This window comes from Callospermophilus lateralis, chromosome 2 (genome assembly GCF_048772815.1).
Source record: "Callospermophilus lateralis isolate mCalLat2 chromosome 2, mCalLat2.hap1, whole genome shotgun sequence".
Taxonomy (NCBI): Eukaryota; Metazoa; Chordata; class Mammalia; order Rodentia; family Sciuridae; genus Callospermophilus; species Callospermophilus lateralis.
Genome location: NC_135306.1, coordinates 141,133,920 through 141,160,786, shown reverse-complemented (window position 1 = coordinate 141,160,786; position 26,867 = coordinate 141,133,920). Strand labels below are relative to the sequence as shown.

Genomic DNA, 26,867 nt, shown 5'->3' with positions numbered 1-26,867 from the left:
TTTTTTCTGCTCATGTTGTAACTTTCTAATGTTAAAACAACTTTAGCTGGGCCTGGTGGTGAACGCCTGTACACAGCAGCTCAGGAGGCTGAAGCAGGAGGATCACAGGTTCAAAACCAGCCTCAGCAATTTAGAGAGGCTCTAAGCAACTCAGCAAGATCTCAAAAAAGAGAAAAAAAGTTGGGGGGCTGGGAATGTGGTTCAGTGGTTCAGAGCCCTGTGTTCAATCCCTGGTACCAAACGACAACCACCCCCCAATCAAAAACCAAAACCAACCAAACAAAAAAATCTTTCATTGATATAAAATATATATCCCAGGATATATTTTTCTATGTATCACTAGATTCATAATTCATAATGCTATAATTTTATTCTGAATATTTTATTTTACATTGAGAGAGATTATAAATTGACATTGTAAAGACCTGAGAAGTGTTCTTTTTTTAATTTCTATAAGAATCTGTGCAAAATATTTACACAGGTGATTTACAAAAATCATTGCTTATGAATGTTATGAACTATATATTTGTTATCCTTATTTTATAGAAAAAAACAGAAGCCTAGAGTGGGAAGAAATGAGTTTCTATGCTCACAAGAAAGGCAGAAAATGGCAGAGTTAGGATTTAAATACAAATCCTTCTGACTCCAAAACCCAGGCTTTTTGTCTACTCCAGTATATTGTGAACTCAGCTTATGAATGAATAGCTTGGTAAACTGGTATTCTAGACTTCCTGTTTGTTACAGGGCAGTGCCTCTTTCCTGTGGAGAAGAAATATACCCAAAGATGACCCCTGTCCCCCCAAAAGAGCTTCATTTTATAACCTATTGATATGGTTTGAATGTGAGGTGGCTCCCCCCAAAGTTCCTATGTTAATATAGGAATATTCAGAATTAAAATGATTAGATTATGAGAGCTGTAACCCAATCAGTCCACCCTACTTTGAATGGAATGGCTGGATGGTAACTGTAGGCTGGAAGGTGATGGCTGGAGGAAGACCTGGAAGGATTTACCTTCCCTGCCACCCTTCCCCTTCTCTGCTCCCTGCCATGAGCAGAGTAGTGCTCTTCTGTCATACCTTTCTACCATGATATGTTGCCTCACACTGGGTCCAGAGCAATGGAGTCAGCAGAATACAGACTGAACCTCTGAAACTATAAACCAAAATAAACGTTTTTTCCTCTAAGTTGATCTTGTCAGTGTTTGGGGCATAGCAGTGAAAAGCTGACTAACATACCTACTGTAAGAGGTCCCATCATAGTTTGTATTCACTATATATATGTTTTTGAATATCAACTAAACGTCAATAAAGCTATTTTAAAAGTCTGTTTTTAAAGTGTAGAAAGAGTAACACACATGAAAAATAAACAAATTGTATAATTGTTAAAATAATAAAAAAAAATTTTGATGAAGGAAAATTCCTTCTCACCTTTTAATAAAGCATCACTGAAAACTAATAGTTTATCACAGAGGAGAGTTCTGGGTTCCCTACTTATAGAGAAAATAGCATAAAGTACAAGTACATTATAAAAAGAAAATCTGAAAAATGACTTTCTTTGTTAAGAGAGAACAAAGGCAAAGTGGGGTGTGTGTGGGCCACGCCTGTAATTCCAGCTACTCAGCTAAGTTAGGAGGATCACAAGTTCAGGGCCAACCTAGGCAATTTAGGGAGATGCTATCTCCAAATAAAATACAAGATAGACTGGGAATGTGGTCGAATGCACCTGGGTTCAATACAAACTACAGAAAGAAAGAAGAAAGAGTGGGGGAGGGAGAAGAAAGGAGGGAGGGGAGAGTAGTGGGTGAAAGAGAAAGGGAAGGAAGAAAGAAAAGAACATAGACACATAGAATATATCCCAAGGACTTTAGAATCAATTAGAACCAAAAGATTCAGAGTTAAGCATTAGTTAATTTAGCCATGCAATGTTTCCCTTATTCTTTTTATTATAAGGTAAGATGATATGGATACAGGAAATATGAAGGTTCATGTTAGTAAGATTTTAGAAATATAAACCTATAAAATTGAGGACTTTCCTGGTGCTCAGATTATGGTATTATTTTTCTTTTGGGCATTAAAATGCCCTTTCTTCTATAAAATGATGGCAATAATATCAATTAAAACATTCTGTAATCGGTTACAGTATTTTTAGAGATCTTACTTGATGTGATTAAGTTGTTTATGCCACATAAGGTTCCTGATTTTTTTTTTTAATTCTAAATTTATTGGCCAGGGAAATCTATAAGTTTTAGAGCCTCTGCATTTAGGAAAAAAGCCACACTGAAGGACATGAACCCCAACAGGTACAGATTTATTTCCCAAGTCATCTGAATTACTTTTTGTAGGCATTTTCTTTAAAATTTAGGGCTGAGGAGAAAGCAGAGAAAGGGTACTCCCCACCCCCCAGGAAGGAAGACTGAAGCGCACTTCAGGTGTGAGGTAAATGTGAAATAGCAACAGTTCTTAACTTTTGAAAGATTTACTTCAGTGGAGACAGATGACTCAAAGAAGACTGTTGAAGGCTCAGAGAAAGGGGGGAATTGTAAGTTTTTTAAACACTAAGAGGGCTGAAAGATAATATTTTCATATATCTTAAAGGCAAACATATGGCTGATTTATATAAAGTACTGTTTTAGGTAGAAGACCTGGCTTGTAGCCTTGAAAATGGTCCCAATGCTGATCTTGTGTTCTTTACACCTACTGCAATACATGTTTAAGAGAACACACATGCTTTTGGTTTTGAGCAAAATGTCCTAAAGCAGGTGTCGGCTGGGTTGGCTTTGTGGGTGTGTGTCTTATATTATCCAGGCACCCATGCTTGGTGTGCATTCACCATCTTGATAATCTGAATTTTTGAATAAGGAGCTCTACATTTTCATTTTGTACTGGGCCTCAAAAATTATGTAGTAGATGCTGGAAGTGGAAGTAGGGCTGCATGTCCTGCCATAAGCAGGGCTTTATGAGACAGGCAAGTCAATTGTGTCCCTTAATTTACAGATATAGGGCTACTCTAGCTGTACTCTGTTGGCAAAGGAGGGGCAGGGACCTTATCTCTGGTCTCTGAGGACTTGCTCAGTGCCATCACAGATTCACATCTCTGGATTCAAACTAGAGTACAAGATCTAAGGTATCATACTCAACTGTCCATTCAACAAAGCAAAAGTAGATCTATTAAAACTCATATACTATTTAACATGACAATAGGTCAAACCCTGAAAAAAGATACATGTGAGCTAAAATTTCAGATATTTAATAAGAGGGTAAACTGAGTCAAAGACTTGGTACTTCTATATACTCAGGGAAAAAGAGTGGATAGCTTAATATCCTGAACTTCAGATTCCTCATCTGAAAACTGGGGAAAAATAATTACCTATTTATAGACATATTGTATCAAATAAGATTACGTATGTGAAAGTTGCTCAATAAAGCCACATGGCAGAGTAGATAGGGGCAGAGGACATCATGCTTGGGTCCCAGTCTCAGTATAGCTTCTGTGAATATGTTTTAAACTGGCCTCAATTTTCTCATCTCTACAATAGGGATAATAATAGAACCTATCTCAGAGGGGATTTGTGAGAATAAAATAAAATAATCCATTCAAGTTATTAAAAAAACTGGCAAACAACAGTCAATTTGTATTAGCTATTTATTATGGTTATTATTTTTAAAGTACTTGTAAATATTCATTATTGTTTGTGTTCTTACTGACTTAGAATTAAAGGGAAAATAGATTTGAATTTAATCCATAATAATACAGCTTTGTCTGGTTCAATGAAGTTGAAAATTTCAATCTGAGATAATTACTGAAAAGGATGGCTTATTATTTGAACAGTAAGCGGAAAGGATCTTGATTAGGTTGGGAACAATTTGTGAGCCACAAGAAAATCAAGCAAAGTTTTAGACAGAATTAAATTCTCTTCAAGCAAGTCACATCCTAACATTTACTCAAATGATTCAGTTACCGCATGCCAGACTGTGCCAATGTAGACTGCATCCTCCATGTTTATAGTACAGAAAGTCCAGGAGAGGGCAGGGGAGTCAACAGGCAGGAAGAGCGCATGGGAAGGCTGAAGAAGAGCAGTTCCTGTGCTGCTGAGCTCTCAGAGGAGCACGCGCTCCCTCCCCTCAACCTCTTGTTGATGATTTTCTGAATACCTTGTTCTGTTATATCATCATGTTCAATTACCACTCAAAAAATTCATTTAGGGAATGTTAAAGAATTCCTCGGATGTGTCAAGTACTATTCAAAGCCCAGATTAAAGGGCAAGTGTGTTGTGTCTATTCCTTTGCTTCCAATCTCACCTTTAAGTGTTAGGGTGAGAGTGACTTCAGTTTTTCCCCCCGCTGCTCACCTGTCCTCTCCTGTGAATACCCTGTGTTCCTCCTTCTACTGTTTTTCCAACTTTAGCCAGACCTGTTTGGTTGTTTTGGGAAGTAGAAATGTTGGGCTCAGGCTAAGTACCTCCTTTGGAGTTGAGAAATTTCTGGAAATATGATCATTACGAAGTGAGGGTCAAGACGCAGAATCCAGGTTGGTGGAATAAACTTTGCACTTTTTAGGGGCAGAAAAGATGCTCTATTAGTCTTTTTATCCCTGGAGCCTTGTATGGTATGAGGTAGTTGGTTATGGCTCAGAAAAAGTTTTCTGAATGGCTGGCTGGATGAATAGGTGAATGAATGAACTGTAGGCCACCTGGATATTAATAACGATGAGATCTGGATTCTAGATCTTGTCAAAGAGGGAAAGAGAAAAATGTGATGGTCAATGAAAGGGTCATCCATGATATTACTGTCCCTCTTCCTGTAGAAATCTATAAATTAAAAACCTTTTTAAAACCATTGGCAGACTATGATTTCATGATAAGAAGAAAACTCCTCCAAATCCCTAATGACTCCTCCTTTCTGTTTCTGGCATAAAAGTAGCTTCCTGAAGACAAAGCCTTTTATTTGACAATTAAGGAGGCAATTAAAAATGCAAATGACTGAAAGAGTGAACATGATGCTAATGAATCTCAAAGTATAAAGGAAGAGTCAAATTTTATTTATCTATAATTTTATTTATTTTATTTACCAGTTTAGAAGGCTGAGTTCAATCACTTAAATGGATAAAAGAACTTCCTCCTTACCTAACAAATCTTATGTGACAGGCTACATTGTAGACTAAGTTTAACTTCATCCTAACAAGAGTGTGAAGTAGGTATTATGTCCATTTTATAAATGAGACAGTCAAGATTTTATAATTGATAAGCTGAGAATTCCAGACTAGAAGCTAGGTCTATCTCAGGGAAATCAATATAGAGTATAAAACAAAGAGGAGTTCCATCAATATGAATTTAACTAGTGTCCCTGCAGAATTAACTTCATCTTCACAGCATTATACTAATAAAGCATGATTTTCTATGACAGACATATCTGGGTAAACAATCTGGCTTGGCTATAGAGCACCTTTGCAGGTTATTTTTAAATATCTTGATTCTTAAGTAAGTTTCCTTCTTCCTCTGTGGAATAGGTATGACAATGATGTCTATGCCACTGGACTGCTCTCAGTTTTAAATGAAGTTAGGAGTGAAGCTCTGGCATATAAGTTCCTGTGGCCCTATCATTATGTGGTCAGTCCATGCTGTCCACTTGGACTTCACAATGACCCTTCTAGCTCTCTTTTGGTTTCCAGCTAGATTTTAACTTTCTGCTTCAGCCTACTCAACTGTTTTGGGTACACGATCATGTCATTCTTCCAGAAAGATTTTGAGAGGAATAAATCTGAATTTACTTCCTATTCTGCTGTCATCTTTAATAAGTTTCCTTGTGAATAAATGATGCTGCTGCTAAATAAGAATATATGAGTGAAGAACTGAGAGGCAATACAAATACTATTGTCAATGAACCCTGTGCCAAGTACTTGGCAGGAGGGTGCACATGTTCTCTGAGGACAGTGGCTGAGAGCATGTTGGGTCCAACATTGAGGGATAAAAATTTTTTAAAAAATGACTTGTAACACATTCTACAGATTTCATAACCTCTTCCAGCTGAGTGAAGGAATACTCTTCCATTCAAAGGAAAATAGATACCCAGAGTCTTTTACCTAGATGATGATGTAACTTTCCCTTCCCACCAAAATCAGTCACATGGGAACAACAAGAGTCTAGGGTTTTCTGAGATACTAAATGTAATATAGTGAACCTGCCCTCTTTTGTTTGTCTGTATTATGTAATGGGTCTGGAATCCTCCCTGTTTATATGCAAGCTCTAAATCATGGACCATCAGTGAGTTATCTATCAGTTTAAGTTAATGATTTGTGGCCATAATTTAAAAAATAAAAAGAGAAAATCACATAGAAAGGAAAATAAAAAAAAAATATACTGTATGTGAAAAGTATTAGTACTACTTAATGAAAATTTCTTTCACCTTTATATTTCTTTCACCTTTACTTATGGGGTCTTGATAAAGTATACTTTTTATAACTTGGATCAAAAGTTATTTTTGAGTTAACTCATACAAAACTTTCAAGAATCAATGAAAATTATAAAAACATTGAAGAAAGTAATTGAAGAAGACCCTAGGAAATGGAAAGACCTACTATGTTCATAGAAAGATAGAGCTAATGTCATCAAAATAACCATATTATTCAAAGAAATTTTCAGTTTCAATGAGGTGTTCATAAAAACTACTAATGACATTCATTACAGAACCAGGAAAAAAACAGTCCTAAAGTTGATATAGGACAACACTCTTTGATATAGAAGAATAAAAGGCCCAGACCAAGGATCTGAAGAGACACTTCTCAGAAGATGATGTACAATCATAATCAACAAACACATAAAAAAATGTTCATCATCACTAGCAATTAGAGAAATGCAAATCAAAGCCACTCTAAGATTTCTTCTCACTCCAGTCAGAATGGCAGCTATTATGCATACAAACAAAATAAGTGTTGGCGAGGATGTGGGGAAAAAGGTACACTCACACATTACTGGTGGGACTGCAAATTGGTGCAGCCAATATGGAACCACCATTTGACCCCACAATCCCTTTCCCCGGTCTATACCCAAAAGACTTAAAAACAACAGACTAGGGGCTGGGGATGTGGCTCAAGCGCGCTCCCCTGGCATGGGTGTGTCCCGGGTTCAATCCTCAGCACCACATACAAACAAAGATGTTGTGTCTGCCGAAAACTAATATGTAAATAAAATATTAAAAAAAAGGTTACAGATCAGGGCTGAGAATAAAGCTGAGTCAGTAGGGTGCTTATTTTGCTTATATAAGGCCATGGATTCAATCCCCTGCACTGCACACATACACTTCCGCCAAAAAATAAATTAGTAACAGACTTTGGGGACTAGGGTTATGGGTCAGTGGTAGAGTGCTTCCCAAGCATGCATGAGGTACTAGGTTGAACACCCAGCACCACATTAAACAAAAAAATAAAAATAAAAACAACAGACTACAGGGACACAGCCACATCAATGTTTATAGCAGCACAATTCACAATAGCCAAATTATGGGGCCAACCTAGATGCCCTTCAACAGATGAATGGATAAAAAAATGTGGCATATATGCAAAATGGAATATTACTCAGAAATAAAAGAGAATAAAATCATGGCATTTGCAGGTAAATGGATAGAGTTAGAGAAGATAATGCTAAGTGAAGTTAGCCAATCTCAAAAATCCAAATGCTGAATATTTTCTTTGATATAAGAAAGCTGATTCATAGTGGGATAGGGAGGGGGAGCATGGGAGGAATAGATGGACTCTAGATAGGGCAGAGGGGTGGGAGGGGCAGGGAGGGGGCATGGGGTAATTAATGATGGTTAAATGTGATGATCATTATTATCCAAAGAACATGTATGAGGACACGAATTAGTGTGATATACTATGTATACAACCAGAGATATGAAAATTGAACTCTATATATGTAATAAGAGTTGTAATGCATTCTGCTGTTTTATATAAATTTTATAGAAAAGAAGAATAAAAGGTCAGAATACTCAAAGAGATTCTGAGCAAAAAGAGCCTGGAGGCATCACAGTATACCTGACTCAAATTATACTACAGAGCTATAGTCACAAAATAGCAAGGTATTAGCATAAAAGCAGATATGAAGATCAGGAATAGACTGGAAGACACAGAGACAAGTCCACATAAAAACAGTCATCTGATCCTTGTCCAAGATGCCAAAAGCATAAGCTGGAGAAAGGATAGCTTCTTTAATAAATGGTGCTGAGAAAACTGGATAGCTATATGTGGAAGAAATAAACTAGATCCCTACTTTTTACCTATACAATCAACTCAGAATAGATAAAAGACCTAGCAATCATATCAGAAACATGAAAATAGAAGAAAACATGAACAACACCCTTAACATATGGGCACAAGCACCAACTTCCTTATTAAAACTCCCAAAACTCAAGAAATAAAACCAAGACCCAATAAATGGGATAGCATTAAATTAAAAAGCTTCTGCACAGCAAAGGAAACAATTAAGAATTGAAGAAGGAACCTACAGAATGGGAGAAAATCTTTGCCAGCTATCTGACAGGGGATTAATAACCAGAATATAAAGAATCTAGAAAACTTAACACTAAAAAAAACTAACAATTCACTCAGTAAATGGGCAAAAGATCTAAAAAGATATTTCTGATATTTTTAGTGTTAAGTTTTTTAAAAGAATTCAGAAAACTTAACACTAAAAAAAACTAACAATTCACCCAATAAATGGGCAAAAGATCTAAAAAGATATTTCATATATTTTCACAAATATATGAAAAAATGTTCAAGATCCTTAGCAATCAGAAAAATGCCAAACAAAACTACATGGAGGTTTTCTCTAATCAGTCAAAATGGCAATTACCATGAATACAAATAACAATTACAGACAAGGATGTGAGAAAAAAGTTCACTTATACATTGTTGATGGGATTGCAAATTAGTACAACCACTTTGGAAAGCAGTGTGGAGATTTCTCATAAGACTAGGAGTCGAATGACCATATGACCCAGCTTTCCCACTTCTTGGTATTTATCCAAAAGAACTAAAATCAGCAAACTATAGTGATACAGGCACATCAATTTTTGTAGTAGTACAATTCACCACAGTCAAGTTTTGGAACCAGTCCAGGTGCCCATCAACAATAAAATGTGGTATATATACACACAACCGTAAAGAAGAATAAAATATCATTTGCTGAAGAACATCATGCTAACTGAATAAGCCAAACTCAGTCAAGGATCAAATGTTTACTGTCATATGTGGAAACTAGAGAGAAAAAAGGAAGAAAAGGGTGGATTTCACAAAAACAGAAGGGAGATCAATAGAGTAGAAGTAAGGGAGACCAAGGACAAGGGAGGAGGGGAGGCAAAGGGCAAGAACTGGATAATAAAGTTGAGAGTATCATGCTATATGCATGTATGAATATATCATAGTGTGTTCCAATTTTATAAATAAGTATAATGTACCAGCTAAGTAAATAAGTACATAGAAGGAAGACCAATAGAGTAGAGAGATGGAGGTCAAGGGGAGGAAGAAGGAAAAGGAAGAGCACAGTACTGAGGATTAAAATGGAAAAAAATCCTATGTATATGCATTTACGAACATGTCAAAACAAACCCCATTATTATGTATAATTACAATGCACTAAAAATAAAAAAAAATTAAAAAAAAGAATTCATTCAGCTATTCCTGTGTTATGGAACAATTGATTCCAGGGCTTTTAGGGCTAAAAGAAATCCTTTAATATTACACTGCATTAGCTATCTTCCACTGGTCCCCATTAGATATGAGTTTCTTGTAGGCAGAAAACATGATGGTTACTGTCCTCAATTCTCAATATCTGTTATAGTTTGAGCATAGAACATATACACTCAAAACATGCTTCATGAATGCATGAATAAACCCCGGCAATCACAACCCTGATTGCCTTTTTCACACTGATCCTTGCACTCAAATTCACAAGAAAGAGGTTGAACTTTCAAAATTAGTATATTTTATTAACAAATGACCATGGGGTGATCATTTCTAATAGGGGAAGTAGGCCAACTTCTATAAGATCTTGAGAAGATGAAGATGCATCCTCTCTAACATGACAAGAGCCAGGGTTAGGATTGGTGGTATTGGTGGTGGTAGTGGTGGTGTGTGTGTGCCTGTCTGTGTGTGTGTACAGGTTAGAGGAGGGAACTCAAAGAAGAAGAGTAGTTTTGTGGTGCAAATATTGTACCAAGACATCTAAACTGTCACAGAACAAAATGGTCACTTACTTTTGAATTTAGATTTTAGCTTCATGGAAAAATATGAGTAATAAGAACAGCCTATATGCCCTTTAGCACAGATTATCTTGTATAAAAAATCAAGAGGTTTGTGTTTTAGCTTTTCCTCTAATTAACCCATTTCTTAAATCTAATAGCTAACAGAAGCAGACTCAGAATTCAAACTATATTAAACAGCTGAAATGCTATTAGCTTAGATTCAGGAGTTTGAAAGGACACAGGAAGAAGGATGTGCTGGGGGAAAAGGTCTGATTCTGCCACAGACAGCTGTGGAATCCCAGGCAAACCTGTTCTCTCCCGGGGCCTCACTTTCCTTTCTATGAATTAGACAGTGGATCTGGTGACAGCTAAGTTTCCTTCCAGATTTAGGATTACATAAACCTAAGCAAAATGAGAGTAATAGTCTAGGGTGACAATTTCAGATGAAAGAGGCATGCTCATCATCTTATATTTATATAGTCTGAGAAACCCTGCTACAAATTTATTTTGAGAAAGCAAGTAGTTGATTTTCTAAAATCAGCATACACCAACTGGCATTGGTCCTATTTGAGTGCTCTAGATGAATCAAGTATCTCTATGAAAATCCTAGAGTCAAAACTGGTACTGGGGGAAGGAAAGACAAAGGTAGAAACCTGTTGAGTCCTTGTTGGTGAGGATTCTGTTTAGGCTTTGCTAGTCCATTTCATGTTCTTGCCTTTTTTGTTGCTGTTGTTGTTATTTTTGGAGGTTGGTTCCTATTTTTATCACATTGCTGAGAACAAGGCCAGGGGCTTTTACAAGTTCTTTCCTTCTGATCTTACTATATGCGTGACCCCTATTTCTTATTCTGTGTCTCTTACAGTCATTTACATGCTGAGGTCAGCCCTCTAAATACTAGTTAAGTATTAACTGAATGTCTGGAAACCAAATACCGTATTTGTATATTCTTAGGGATTTTATCTGGAGAATTTCCCAAGGAAAGTTAAGTATTTTTGAATCTCATTTAAAAGAATTTTCTCCTTTCCACACAATCTTCAACTATTACTTTCTTATTTTTTCATCATTTCTTTCTTTAGGAGTTTTTTTAATATATAAAATATATTTCCACATATATAAAACATATGTAATGCATGTATATATCTATATTTATATATTTTAATTTATTTTTTAGTTGTAGTTGGACACAATACCTTTATTTTATTTTTTTATTTTTATGTGGTGCCAAGGATCGAACCCAGGGCCTTGCACATGCTAGGCAAGCACTCTACTGCTGAGCCACAACCCCAGCCCAATATATATATATATTTTTTGGTACTGGGGATTGAACCTAGGGCTGCTCAACCACTGAGCCACATCGCTAGACCTTATTTTATTTTTTAATTTTGGTACAGGGTCTCACTAAATTGCTTAGGGCCTCGCTAAGTTGCTGAGGCTGGCTTTGAACTTGTGATCCTTCTGCTTCTGCCTCTCTAGTCACTGTGATTACACATACACACTACCACACCTGGTTGATGGTTATATTTTTATTTGGCATTTAAGCATAAAGATTTGACTCTAATTAATACTATTTTCAAATAAGTGCATTCATTTAACATAATATCATAGTCCTTCATTTAAGTTTGCCAATCTTCCACAGCTTAATTAAAAACCTATTGCCAGTATATTTTAATCAAATTTCCTCTAGTACATAAACAATATTCTAAACATTCAATTTTTAATAAGATACCAACATTCAGTAATTTTCCTTCCAGTTTCATTCTGTAAAGTCATTTAAATAACATTACCTTATTTATCTCTATCCTATTAACCCAACTGGCTTTTCCCTGTTTTCTATCCCAAGATTAAAAAATTTTTGTATCATGAAGACCAGCAATACAACACAAGTAAGGAAAATAGAAATAGAAATATCCACAAATTAGGTTAATATTTCATCATATTTGTGATGTCACTGCAAGACAAATTCTAGAGTGGTTCTCAACAGTGTCTTTACAGATTACAGTGAAATGCATCAAAATTGTCTTTTGAAATGCAGTTGACTAAATCTGCATGACTAAACTTTATTGTTTGTTTGTTGTTTTAATCTCAGGGCTCCTGAGGTTCTCAAACTTCTAGAATAATAAGGAACTCTATGCTTGTCAGAGTGGCTGGCAAATCATGGCCCTAGAGAACCTGCCACCTTCAGGAAGCCCACTCCCCTCTTACTCCTGGTGTGCCTACCTAATATTCAGGAAAGACAACTTTACAGCCAAATGGAACCAAGGACAAGTTTAATATCTATAATACAAACCTCCTGCCAGGAGGTGAAAGTAAGAGTTCAGGTGAAGAGGACATGACCTCAGGTGAGCATCAGATAAAATTCTGGGCTACATGGGGGTGGGGGAGAATACAGAATATAAAGGGTGTGGGTATGGCTTCTCCAAACAGTACATAGATTTTTTTTTGGACCATTATTACTTCTCCCCTTCTGGCTCTTGGCACCTATATTACTTTTAAAAGTCCAGTCAACACTGATGAAGTTTGTGAGTATTATAAGAAGCTGGTGCCAGAAAGAGGAGCATGATATAGTTGAGCATCAGGATCTCACCCAAGAGGTGAAGGACAGGAAGAAATTTTGAATTCAATTAAATTTTTTCCTGGTAAATTAATGAGTTTTGCAGGTCAGGAGCAATGACCTTTTAAGGCCTGAGAAACAGTTGGTGATGAGATACCACAGAATAGTATTTCCATTAAAACTTTTGGAAAAAAAAACACATAACTGTTTAGAATAATAATGATTTCAAATCAATACAAACAAAATCAACATCAAGCAAAGTAGGAAATGATCGGGCATATTTTCTTCTCAGACTGATGGTGAGCAAATATCCTGGGCTTTGGTCCATATACTCAAGATGTATCAGACAAATGTTTCTTATTCTTTTGCAACCTATGCTAGTAACTTTACCCTGTATCATAATATTTTAAATGAATAACTTGATAAAAGCAGTGACCTTTAAGTCATTTAACCTAATAACATTTCAAAAACTTATTCTTAAATGTAGGGTATTTCAGTAGTGTAGCCATGAGTGTGGTCTAATTAGAACACATGCTTCCTTGTTATAAGGTGGTGCCTTTGTTTCCCCAAGCTGGATTGCTTACACAGTGCAGACCCGAGTAAGAAATGCCCCATTGCCTACCTGACATAGAGGGAGCGTTTCTGATTGGTTCGCAGGGACCCAGACCCGGAGCTCATGCTGTGGTTCATCATCTGCTCCCGTAGGTCATGGATTTTGGCCTCAAATCGAGCGTAATCTGGGAATGGAAACAAAGATGATAAATTTGGTTCTGTTCCTTCAGAGAGAGAGAAAGAGACACTGAGAGGGAATGCATTACTGTATAGCCAAGGCAGCTACTCATCCCATCACTGGTTCCTTTGCCAAGCAACAGGGAGACGCTTAACTCCAGAAGAGTATACTTGTTCACTATTATTTCTTCTTCACAAGAACACACAAGAGAAGAAGAAATCAGTTACTTCACAAAAGTCACCAAGAAAACACACTGCCATCAAACCCCAGCTTGTACAAAGTCCACAGGAAAGAGAGCAAGAATGGAAGGATGGGGGGCAGGATGGGAGGGTGGTCATAAACAGGCAAATGGCATTCTCCTGGTAATAGAGATGTTCTCTATCTTAGCTGCAGTGGTATATATAGGTACCTGTAGATGTGATTAAATTACATAGAACTCTACACACACATACACACACACACACACACACACACACCCCAAGTAAAAGTGAGAAAATCTGTATAATACTGATGAGTTGTTTCAATGTCAATATCCTGATTATAATGTAGTGCTAAGTTTTGAAAAATGTTATTATTGGAAAACATTAAGTAAAGGGTATATGGGACCTCCTTATAATATTTCTTACAACTGCATGTCAGCCTATTTATTTCAAAGTTTAAAACTTAGTTTATGAAAGAGAAAAACAGAAAACAAGCCAAAGGAATTTCCAACACTATAAGGTGTTGAATCTCCAGTTGCCCTTAGCATGATAGACTAGAGGATCACTATTTGGATGATTGAATAAAAAATGTCATTTAGTTTGACTAAGTTTATTTCTGAGGAGGGCTACTAAAAGTTGACCACTAGGTATCACACCTCAACTGTCCTCTAACTTTGCACACATTACCAAACTTCATCCATTTTAAGATGTGCAATATATTTAAATTAGGAGAGAGATATTAAAATAGGGATAGAAAACATTGTTATGTAAAACATATTTTAGAAATATTTGAACTTGAAAAAAGTACATATGTTCCAAAAATCAAGAAATAATAGGTATTGTATCATGCTACTCATAAGAAAAATTTGCTATTTTAATCTAATAAAAAAGATAGCACAAAAAAGTTTTAAGATACTTATTAATAAAATTATCATGTAAAAATAAAGTTTTTGAAGTTTCAATATTCTTGATCACAACCTAAACATTTTTCTATCATGGCCTTGGCAGAGGAGTGTCTTGCTTTAAGAAAAACCAGTAGGTAAAAATGGGCATGGTGGCACCTGCCTGTATTCCCAGGCTCAGGAGGCTGACACAGGAGGATCACAAGTTTAAGGCCAGCTTCACCAACTTAGTGAGGCCCTAAGTAACTGAGCTAGATCCTCTTTTTAAACAAAAAATAAGAAAGGATGGGATGTAGCTTAGTGGTAAACATCCCTTGATTCAATCCCTAGTATGAGAGAGAGCGAGAGAGAGAGAGAGAGAGAGAGAGAGAAAGAAAGAAAGAAAAACCAGTAGGTGAGAGGCTTAAATTACCCACAGACAAATGTGAAAATGTTAATTCAAAAAATAAAATATTATTTTAATTACAAAGATGCTCATGATGAAGAATTTTTATAGAGGTCTTCAGTATACTTCAAAAACCAAATTGATGTTCAGTTCAATTTATTCACAACTTTTCATGAAAATAAGGATCACTAAGTGAATATAATAAAAGATGATCTACTTAGAGAGTGTTTCAAGTTCTTTATTAAGAAGTCCCATAAAATTATTAAATTTCAACTTACTGAATATTTACTGGTTATTACAGGGTGGGCTTTCCTAAAAAACCTGATTATTTTCTGACAATAGACAACAGGATAATAAGCTGTAAACATTAAATATGTTTAAAAGTTAGTGCTCTAAAGATAAGCCATAAGAGTTGGCTGGTAATTTCTGGTGCTTAAACAATGTCTGGCTTATCTAAATTTGGATGGTTTCCTGTTAAAACTTGGCTTTGAATAATTAGGTCCTAAATGGTTAAAAAGCAGAACACCTATTTAACATATACTTTACTCCCCATAAATTAAGACAATTTATTTTATTCCATTTTACTAGCAAGAAAAAAACATTTATTTATCTCCATTGATATGATACTGTTTGCAGATTTAAATCATTTTGAGCAAGCCATATTCTCTTGCTACGCTAAAACAGGCAATTAACATTTATTGCTGGCCACATGGCAGACTGTGTTCAGAGCTTCATGGGCCTTATGTCATTTCTTTATGTTACAAAATTAAATCCATGTATGTTAAAAAATTTGAACTACATAGGAAAACACAGAATGAAAACTGAAAAATCCTCTTATGCTTTCTGCCTTTCCTTACCTTCTTTCTCACTGTTGTACTTCCCCATACCTCACCCTAAACGGACATGCGTGGCTTTATGTTAGATATGTTTGTGGGTATATGCTTGTATGTACACACATATGTCATGCCTTGAGACCATGTCTACATGTTGTGCTGAGATATTCCCCCCATTTTTAAAACAGTGTAACATGGATCTTTTTTCTATCTTCTATCAAATATATAAGTATCACTTTAAAAATATCTTTAATTATAATCCATAGTTTAGACTAATCTAACAATTCCCATGTCATTAGATACTAGGCCTATCCAGTTTTTTGCTTCATAAACAGGGATCTCAGTGTATGTGTGCACATTTATGTGTGCACAGAACCCATTTAGTCTTTCTTAGCATTTCCCAGAGAAGAGCGTGATCTTGTCTGAGACACACAACATGAATTCTTAGCTTCCTCTGATCCATGCTCAACAATGCTACTTGGTAAATATCACCTATCACCCCAGGTACCACTAAATCTCCCTCTGAAGACATTGGACTCTCTCCTCTACAAACCTGATGAATTTACAATCAATGATAAAATCATGAAATTCGTCCATCTGTCTGCCTAAGCATTTTATTCAGTGCTACTTCCCTACTCCATTTGATCAGGGTCCTACTTTATTACATTTATTATACCAATCTGAAGCTATTTGAGCAGTTGGCTATCTTCCCATTAGACTGAGCTCTTTTAGGTAGATGTCCTATTTTACTCTCTATGGAATTCACTGTGCCTAGCATAGTATCTGACATGCAAGAGGCATTTAATAATAGGTGCTCAATACATATTTTCTGAATGAATGAATGAGGAATGAGGGAATGAACAAAATCATTAGATAAAAAACTCCATCATAAAAATGCCTGCAAGTATTGAAATTGCCCATTTTCAATGTTATGTTTTATAATGAAGAAAGACAACATGCATGTCCCCTAGTACAAACTTTTTCTAGAATGAAAATGCAAATGCAACTTTCTAATCCCTTTGTTATTTTTACTGTTCTCCAGGCAGTCTCTACTCATCTCAGTCAGACCACACATTGGAAACAACATTTCTCTGATATTTAATGTATTAATACAGCCAGCAGTTTGCCAGGCTCTTGTAAGTTTGTTTTTTTAGGTTCTTATAATTAAGACAAGCAATACCACAGAAAATACTTGGCTTAATAATAAGTTGTATTTTCCTAACCTGTATGGCTCATTAGATACCCAAAATATTTTCTGCAAAGATTTTGGAATGTTTGGCTGGACTCATACATTCTGGAGTGTTTAAATTCCCCACAAGAAATGATTTATTGCATTTGCTGAATGTGCAATTCATCCTATTCTTTACTTCTCCATTTTGATGATTATCTTGAACATAAATCTTATGTTCAAAGGTATTTATCCCTCTCTCTGCTCCTTTTTGAAACCAAGACTGAGGTATTGTCATCAGAGCAAAATCGGATCTAGGTTTACAAATACAAATGGTATATGTTTGCAGGTGGGGAGTTGCTTGTCTCTAACTTCTCAGAGATTAACAAGTTTGCATTTGAAGTGCTCTAGAAATAAACAAGAGATTTTAGTTATATACATTGTGAAATACTGAAAATTACATTTTTAACTAGTCAAAATACAAGAACCTACCACATCATTCAATAGCCATCCTCTTTCCCTTTCCAAAATGTTTCTTCCCTATCTATAATCTCCCCCTTGGAACATTTTTCAACTGAATTCCTAATACTCTTTCTCAATTACAAACCTTATGAGAACATTCAAATTAGGATATAAAGAGGAATTCATGTTCACTAAGCACCTCAACAGGCTAGGATCTATACCACATATGTTATAAATATTGTTCCTAAGAAAGTTCCAAGGTAGGCATATTATTTTAGAGATAAAGGAAACAGGTTCAGAGAGGTTAACAAACTTCATCAAAGTCACAAAGCCATAGATAACACAGCACAATGGGACACAGAGCTGGGATTCAACCTTGAATATCTGTGAATCCATTTTGTTTCTATTACTTTACAATGCCACATTCTTTACAGTGTAAGACATCCCTGTGTCTCTACCCCTCCCTCCTGACATTTTTCTCTTCTCTTCATCTACTCTATTAATTATGTGCATGCTGGTCTTCTCTACAGCACCCTACAGCTCTCAGAGTTGAGATGCCTCATTGATTTCAGTTCCCCCAATCTGAGATGCCTCATTCATCTTCAGCATTCTACATTATGTGTGCGTAGGACTCTAGTAGGCACTTTGTGTATAGTTATGAACAAGACAGAACCTTAAAGAACTTGCTTCCAGAATGGGACACTGGCAAGGAAGTTAAGTACAACAATGCTGAGGTAGAGAACAACATTAAAGAGGCAATACCTGCTCTGTCTGGCTTTGCATGTAGTAGATGTTTGGTGAATGTTTTTTTACATTACAAATTATTTATTTCTTGGGTTTTCCTCTGTAACAGAATCAAAGCACTGAAAATCAAACTTCTAGGCAAATATTTTAGAAACATTACCTCCAGCTAATTTGTTCCCTCCCCCTTTATATATAAGCCACAATTCATTTCTTTTTCTTTCCCCTTTCTTCTTTCCTTCCTTCGCTCTCTACATTCTTAGATACTAAATTTGATTACCCCTACCTAGATATATTCATTTGGGGGATTTTTAACTTTTTTTTTCATTTGGGCATGATGGGCAACAGTAGTAGAAAGCATGTGAGATTTGGGTTATGTGGACTGGGTCAAAATTCTGGTCCTCCACTAATTTGCTATACATCCTTGTGAAAGTTCTTAACCATTCTAGGCTCAATTTTCTCATAAGTAAAATGGGAATCATATCTCCAGATATGCTGAGAAGTTTATGAGAGCTCACAAATCCGAAAGGTTGGCTTTTGGTAATGACTTTCTTTTCCTTTTGTAATTTTCCCATGTAATTTGCTATTCTTGTTCATCACTTGCAAAAGTCATATGTTACCAAGTGAAATGGGAAATGGTGTCCATTCCTACAGTCCTCTGGTATAGTCTCTCCCTATCTATTATGATTTGATGTCGCTACCACATCAAGGAAGAGCAAGTCACAGGTGGACATATCTGAGAAACTTGGCACCAGGACAAAACTTCTCATCTGCTGGGTAACCACTAAAAAGACTCCCAGGATCATCCACAAATCTATAGTGACTTGGAGCCCTGAAAAGATCATGCCCAATTCCAAAGCTGTCTGTTTTCTGTGACATCAATTGCCTCATCCATTAGGATTATCTCAAGACTTTGAGCTACTAGTGGACACATGGATGGAGAAATGTAAGGATGTTTCAGGAGCCATCCATGGACTATATGTGGACCAAATTGGCATGGAAGCCCATCAAACAGGAAAATTTGGTATTTGGTAACTTACAGTGGCAACAGCCCATACATATGAGTCCTATTCAACTCTGCCAGGTCCTACACAGCATTAGAAATGGGATGACCTGCTATAGCCACACAGCCTCTCTAAGATGGGTGAAGCCTGCTAAGATGCCAATCAACCTGTTGACTGCAAGACATCATAAAGCAAGACTCTGACCCTGAAACCTTATCCCTGCCTTTGATGTACCCCCTTAAATAAACCACCAGAGCCATTTTTTAATTGTTCTGTTTCAGCTCCTACCAGGACTGGAAGAATCCATCAGGTTCTCTACTTTAAAACCTATTCATTGACTCTGTCTTTTATTTCTTTACTAATCATTTCATACTCTAACTTCTCAGGCGGCTTATCTCCTCCTGAACAGGAAAAATTGCCCGGGGGAGGTGCTGGCCGCCTCATGATAAGAGTGGGAACACCAAACATTGCACAGTGAGAGGGGCTCTGCTACACACTTTTTTCCTTTGCAGTTTTTCAAAAGTGAACAAGAAGAGGATGGGGAGAAAAAGAAACACTTTTACATTTTTGTTGGAATTATAAATTGGTATGATCACTATGGAAATCAGCATGGAGTTTCCTCAAAAGGCTAGGCATGAATCCACCATGTGACCCAGCTATACCACTTCTTAATATTTACCCTTAAAGAATTAAAGTCATCATACTATAGTGATACATACATACCCATGTTTATAACAGCATGATTCACAGTCGCCAAACTGTGGAACCAGGCTAGATGTCCATCAACAGATGAATGGATAAAGAAAATATGGTATATATACACACAATGGAGTTTTATTAAGCCATAAAGAAAAATGAAATTATGTCATTGGCAGGATAATGAATGGAACTTGAGAACATTGTTTTAAGTAAAATAAACCAAATTCAGGTCAAGAGTCAGATGCTTTCTTTTGTTTGTGGAAGCTAGAGAGAAAAAAGAAAATGAAAGATGGTTGGGGGGAATCTCATGAAAATTGAAGGAAGTCAGTAGAGGAAAAAGACTTAGGGAGGGAGGAGGATAAGGAAAGGGGAAATACTGGGGAATGACATTGGCCAAATAATATTGTTATATTGTGTGTGTGTATTCATATGTGACATGTGACAACACATCCCAACATTATGTACAAGTATAATGCACCAACAAAAAATATGGAAAAGAAAGAGGACATAGAAGACTCAGAATACAAGTGCATCCTACGATTCACACAAAAAAGGAGGCACTGCCTCCAGTGAGAAGGCTGGGTTGTTTAATGCAGTAGGATTCACTTGCATTGATTCAAGATGCCCATTTGCTCACATCTTCAAGACTCAGTTGGCCTACCTGATTTTGAGAGAAGGAAACAATAAATTCAGTGGATGAGACTAAGCCTGGTCATGGGCCTCCCCCACATGACTGGTGGGCAGTGTTCCCTCCACAGTCCTGACCCCATCCAGTTGTCTCACAACTGTCAGTTACCAGAGAAAGCAGTGAGCAGAGGAAATAGGGTTAGTGTTATAGGCGAAGAGGCCAGCTTTTAGTATCAATTCTGTCATTTATTACCAATAAGGCCTTGAGAAGTTACTGAGCCTCAGTTTGTTCATCTCTAAACTGTGAGATTCACTCTTAGTCTGGTTGTAAGAATCCAAATGAGTTTTGATATAAAGCATTTCAAAATATTAATTCCTGTGGGAACTTCATATCTGGTCCTTAGTAGCACTAAGGCCAATGATAGTACCCTCTTCCTATTTGATCTTATGAACATGGGTGGAGCTTTATCAAAAGCATTGTGCTCTTCTCAGGGTTCCACACATCCAAGTGACAGAGAAGGCTTTCCTGCTGAGCTATCTATTTCCACACTGCAGGAAAACCAGTTTGAAGAGACCCCCCTGCTGCATACCTGAACCAACAGATCTGAACTAGAAACTCTTGGTGGAGTATAAGCTAATAGAGTTTGAGCTTTGGAGCACCTTCTAGTAGGGCTGGGATAAATGTCAATGGCATGCTGTTATTGAGGTCATAATATCATTTACCTGGATAGGGTTTTCTTTGTCAGCAGGACCCAGGAGAGATGTATAGGAAGAATGAAGTGGTGACAGTTTACTTCTATTCTTAGCACAGAATTCTGATTGCTGCTCCAGGGATGAGGTACTGTAAATGCTTCCACTATAAATGCAATTGTAAATGCTTCCATTTCTTTGAGGGGAAACATTCTTCTTTCATTTATTTGCAACATTTCTTCAAGGTATATTATATGCCAGTTACAATGCTAAATGCTAGGATACCAAATCTATTGGACAGGTCTTTACCTCAAGGGGCTCAAGGCTGGTGCATAACTGCTTTTAATTTTCTGTTTGCTTATTGTGAATATAAAAACAGCATATGCCATTTCAATACTTGCTCCCTGAGAGGAACATTAAGTGTTTCTAGAGAGTAACAGGCTATTAGTAAGCTCTTCTTTGATGGGGAAAGGCTAATACAGCTAGGTTTATGTTATAGTGAACAAATTAGGACAGTTTAAGTCCTTGTGAAAAAACTATTAGGTTACTTACATATGAAAAAATAAACCAGAGTTTCAAAGCAGCACCCTGAAATCAAATTCTGGATTTAAGACCTGGTTTTGAGAGATGTTGGAAAAATCAATGGTACAGTTTTCTCATTTGTAAAAATGGGGAAATCATACATAATGTTGTTGTGATTATCTAACCTACTGTATTTATTTTCATTATTATAAGCAGTATTGATTTTTAAAAGCACCATAGAATTATTTTTAGAGAGAGTAAACATAATACTTATTCTGATTTCACAAGCCAAAATGCATTTTTGTAGAAAGAGGAAGAGGTTAGACCTAAATCAATTTAATATGATGATCAAATATTTTAAATTATAAAATCACAAACATATAGCTGCTTTCTCCACTAAACTCTCAACCAAATAGTCACACGTAAGAGGATCAATCATAGAACACTAGCCATACCTCAAGTCCAGGAAGCTATACTTTGTCAAAGTTCTTTCATATGATGATATAAAAATAATTTTTTTTAGTTGGAGCTCAGAAAACAATGGTTATCATTTCACTACCTCTTCTTGTCTTAGATGTTCTGGGATTTTGGAACCAGGTAAGTACAAGAGGGTCCCAGCCATATTTGTATTAGGCTTCAGTGATACCCTGAGAGCTTTCCTGCCCTGGGTGCTTTTGGGGTAGCAATGGCTGCAAGGATGCTGTGTTTATGAACTACTTAGAAGGCTGGTTTCCCTCCCAGGTGTGTGTAGGAAAACCCTCCTGCTATCAAGAGAACTGACCTCTAGCCATTGGAAGGATCTTCAGTAGATCTCCCTAGACTGGTTTTTCTAAGAATTTTGCTGACTTTGTACTTCAACCCCCAGCCTATCTCATCTTTCAGATTATCAACCTGATTCTGAGCTGAGGGGAGCGGTGGAGTTTTCTACAATAAAGATCTACAAATATTGTTGGTTTACTTTCAGTTCAAATGTGTGTATGTATGTGTGTGTTAGATAGAGATGGAGACAGATTACAAACTAAATTCACCAGAATCCAAGTTCAACCAGAAATTCTACACCCCAGAGTCTGCTATTTACTGTACTACAAAAGAGAACATATACATCTTTGATACTTCTTTGATATTGAGCATTAAGAAAAAAAAATTTAAAAAAGAGCTCACAGACACCACGAGGGTGAAGATGAATGTTTGTTGAATTGATGAGCTAATGAAGACTTTAGGGAAAGAAAATTGATCCTATAGTTTGTCAGACCCACTACTAAATAAAGCAACCCTTTAAAATATATTTCAATAACACACTGAATTAAGTTTACATCTTTGCTTTATTCTCCACTCTTCCCTACCACCTGCCATTTTCAAATAAAATTGAGATAATTTATTTTGACTAGACCAATTTTTTCAGCTTGGCTGCAGAATCTTTAAAGAGATTTCAGCCAAACACTCTGGAATTCTTTAATGTGAGAAAATAAGTTTTATAGGAAAACAATAGTCTGAATCCCCAACTTGTTATTACATACGATATGTATATTGATTCCAAAAATTATATACATAAAATTTCAATTTGGCTAAAAGCAAGCTTTGTTTTATGGATTCATAAAGGCAGATTAATTACCAGAATTATTGTAAAATGGAATCAACACAGAAACTTCCAGAACTTGGCAAAGCCTGTTTCTTGGAGCAATTGGGAGTAAGTTTGATTTTTTTTTATAAGTTCTGAGATAAATCTGATCTGAATTTAAACTGCAAATGTACCACTGATTCACAGGTAGATTTTTCACAAGTTATTCAACCTATAGAAGACGTGGTTTTCTTATCGGTAAGACAGAAAAGCAACATTGCCTAATCAGATTGTTTGGAAAGTAAATGTGATAGCATCTATACACAACACAGTGCCATGCTAGGAAAAGACTAAGTATTCAATAAATAGAAAAGAAAAAAAAATACCCATGAAGATCTGTTAAAACTTTATAATCCTTTGCTATAAAAACAGAGATTATAAAAATCCCCTGCTTACATCACAAGGTTGTTGTGAGAATCAAATTAAGAACCATATAAAAATGTTGGAAACCTAAATAGTACAGTATTAATAAAGTGAGGATAAAAATAATTCATGCCAACATAGACATTTTAAGAAACTCCAATCTAACTAGGAGAGTACTTCCTCAGTATCTGAAATTTATCTCAGAGGCTATGGAATTTGAATTTCTGTCTTAGCTGTGTAAATTGAGTCACATAGGACACTGCGTATGAGAGAGTAAATGGAAACTTCAGATATAATTAGGGCCTTCCTGTTAATGGAGATTCTCTCTAAAGAGTTTGCTGGCAGGTTGGCTGAAAGGCTCAGAGAGGGATGTACAGGCTTTCGTTTAATTGGTGTGATTCAAAGTTCAAGATGCCTCAGAAGGAAGACAGAGCTGTGCCTTCTAATTTAAGGCATAGTGCTTAAAACTATGTCCAACCAGATAAGAAAATGTCAAGTCATTGCTGGATCTTTTGTATAAAAAAACATGGAGCTAGAAGCTAAAATAATATTGTTCAAGCTTCCTTTGTTTTGCAATAACAATCAGTTAGATTTTGGCCAATGAAAAGGATAATATTCTTGTCTAATTATAGGACAGGGTAGATAAAGGAGATAAAGCAGTTCTGGTTTAGAAGTAGGCAGAATAGCAGACCCCTGGGTTGACTTGAGGAGTACAAATATCTGTCTTGGTTCCATGACATTCCTGTTGGATTTGTCCTTTCATAGTGTCTTGAGCCTTACATACACATATTGTCTGGGAGGGTAAACAACTATTCCTAGAAAAGTAGAGACATTGGGAAGGACACTAAGAGAAAATGAAGACTCAAAGAAGCTGGCCAAGTTTTCCAAGCTCACACAGCAGTTCTAGCCTAATCCAGGCTTTTGGTCAGTGCATCGATTCCACACTTTCCTCTACAAGTGACTGCTGTTTTTTCTTTTGTTCCTGACATGTACAGGTCTGACTGACTTGGTCACCATAAATAATCATTTAACAATCAATTTCCAAAACAACTATTGACTCATGTCTATAGTGAATTCTATAGATGGATTTGTGAGATCAAAATGAGTAAACCTTATTCAGTCCTCCCAAAATACTCCCCAAATAAAAACTTCTCTGAATGTCATTAGTGCGATTCTGTGCTTAAGATCTGAAGTCCATTGGAAACCATGTTTCAAGGAAGTCATGCATGGTTGGAGCTGACTGGCCATACATCACACAGTGCTCAGTCCAGTAGCACAGACTGAACACTTACTAGTATTGAGGGGAGACAGCCACTCAGGAGAACTAGCAACCAACCCTTGATTCTAACACTTGTGAGTCTCTGGAACAGTTTAGGATAGGGATTCCCAAGAGTGCTTGCAGAGAGTAGGGTCATGATGCAGCAGAGAATAATAAAGCCAAAAATGAAAGCTGACCAGAATTTGAAACTTACATATTTTAATAGACCATGCATTTTCTTCATTGAGTATGTCTTTCTAAACTTTTTGTTGTTAAAATGTAACTTCTATATTTAAAAGGCATAACAACTAAATGTAAGGTATAATTTTTGTTTAAGTACTGATTAAAAAGGGGGAAAACCCCCACCATTTAAAAAAAAGTCACTAACAACTGGCATTAGATGATAACAAGAAGTATTATTTAATCTGTTGGGTGTGATAATACCATTTTAGTATTATTATAATAAAATATTCTCTTTCTTTTCTTTCTTCTTTCTGCATATTGTAGGAATGAGTAGAGATTATGTTGGGATTTACTTTAAAATATATCAGCAAAGAAAATATTTTGAAGGATATATGAAACAAATTGGCAAAATTTTTTCTGTCATTGAATCTGGATAACAAGTAGTACATTAGCATTCTTTGTACATCTCTCTCTTCTTTTGTATGAGTCCAAAACATACAGAATAGAGAAATGTAATTGACTGTTTTAAAGGATCAAATATCTTAATTTGACAAAAGTAAAAATTTGACACCACTCTGTCTCTTAGTCCTCCTCAGTATAGTGGACTCAGGATGATAGAACCTAGCTCCTCTTGGCTCTTCCATCTGGAACTTTCAGTGTGTCACTCTGAACTCTGGTTTTTCCATGATAAAATAGGTATGGTAACAATCAGACCTAGTGTAACTTTGAGATTTGATTATAGAAATAGCCGTGAAAGAGCTCTACTGCACACATGGGCCTGTTCAATTAGAAAATATTTCTTGGGCATCAACCATTACAATCACAGGCTAGACACCAGCAATGTAATGATTAAAATGTAATTCAGGGTCAGTTGCAGTGATACATGCCTGTAATCCCAGTGGCTTGGGAGGCTGAGGCAGAAGGCTCTTGAGTTCAAAGCCAGCCTCAGCAACTTAGTGAGGCTCTAAGCAACTCAAGGAGACCATGTCTCTAAATAAACTATTAAAAAGGGCTGGGGATATGGCTTTGTAGTTGAATGCTCCTGGTTCAATCCCTGGTACTAAAAAAAAAAAAAAGTGAATCAGGTGCTGTGGTGCACACCTGTAATCTTAGCTATGAAGGAGGCTGAGGCAGAAGAATTGCAAGTTCAAGGCCAGCCTAACAATTTAGTAAGACTTGGTCTCAAAAATAGAGCAAAAGTGATGGGGATATAGCTCAGAGGTAGAATGCTTCTGAGTTCAAACCCTAAATTCATGATGATGATAATGTTTCTGTATTAAAGGACTTTCATTACTACTATCTCATGCAGATGGTAATTCCAGAACCAGCTCTAGACTCTAGTTGAATACTGTCTTACAATTCTTAAGGATCAGGATCAGAATGTCCCTACTTACCTTCTCAACCATATTCTCTCTTAGACTGCTCTTCTTTTTGGTTCTCCAAGACACTAGTTTTAGGGATTCTCTCAGTTCAAATGTCTCCTAGCTCCAAAACACCATCCATGCTGTTACTTCCTCCTGGAACATCTTTTCCACCTGTTTTCATCCAAGTTCTCATCTGCCACCTTGTCTTTAACACCTCACAAACTATGACAGGTCCTTCCTTTGAATGCAACAGATACTTTTCTTTTGTGGCACTCAACATCCTATTAATGATCTGTAAGTACTTTCTTACTATTTGTGGGGTACATGGTAGG

The 26,867-nt window shown here is 36.4% G+C and overlaps 1 protein-coding gene across 11 annotated transcripts in view; it reads right to left on the bottom strand.

The window, feature by feature from the left end:
* The window catches only part of Dlg2 (discs large MAGUK scaffold protein 2), a 1,165,863-nt gene that overhangs the window by 138,862 nt on the left and 1,000,134 nt on the right, over positions 1 to 26,867 (bottom strand). For all 11 annotated transcript variants that reach the window (XM_076843911.2, XM_076843917.2, XM_076843908.2 and 8 more), the window contains one exon: positions 13,409 to 13,523. In XM_076843911.2, the coding sequence (XP_076700026.1) occupies positions 13,409 to 13,523 (115 nt within the window). The remainder of the gene's footprint in view (positions 1 to 13,408; positions 13,524 to 26,867) is intronic.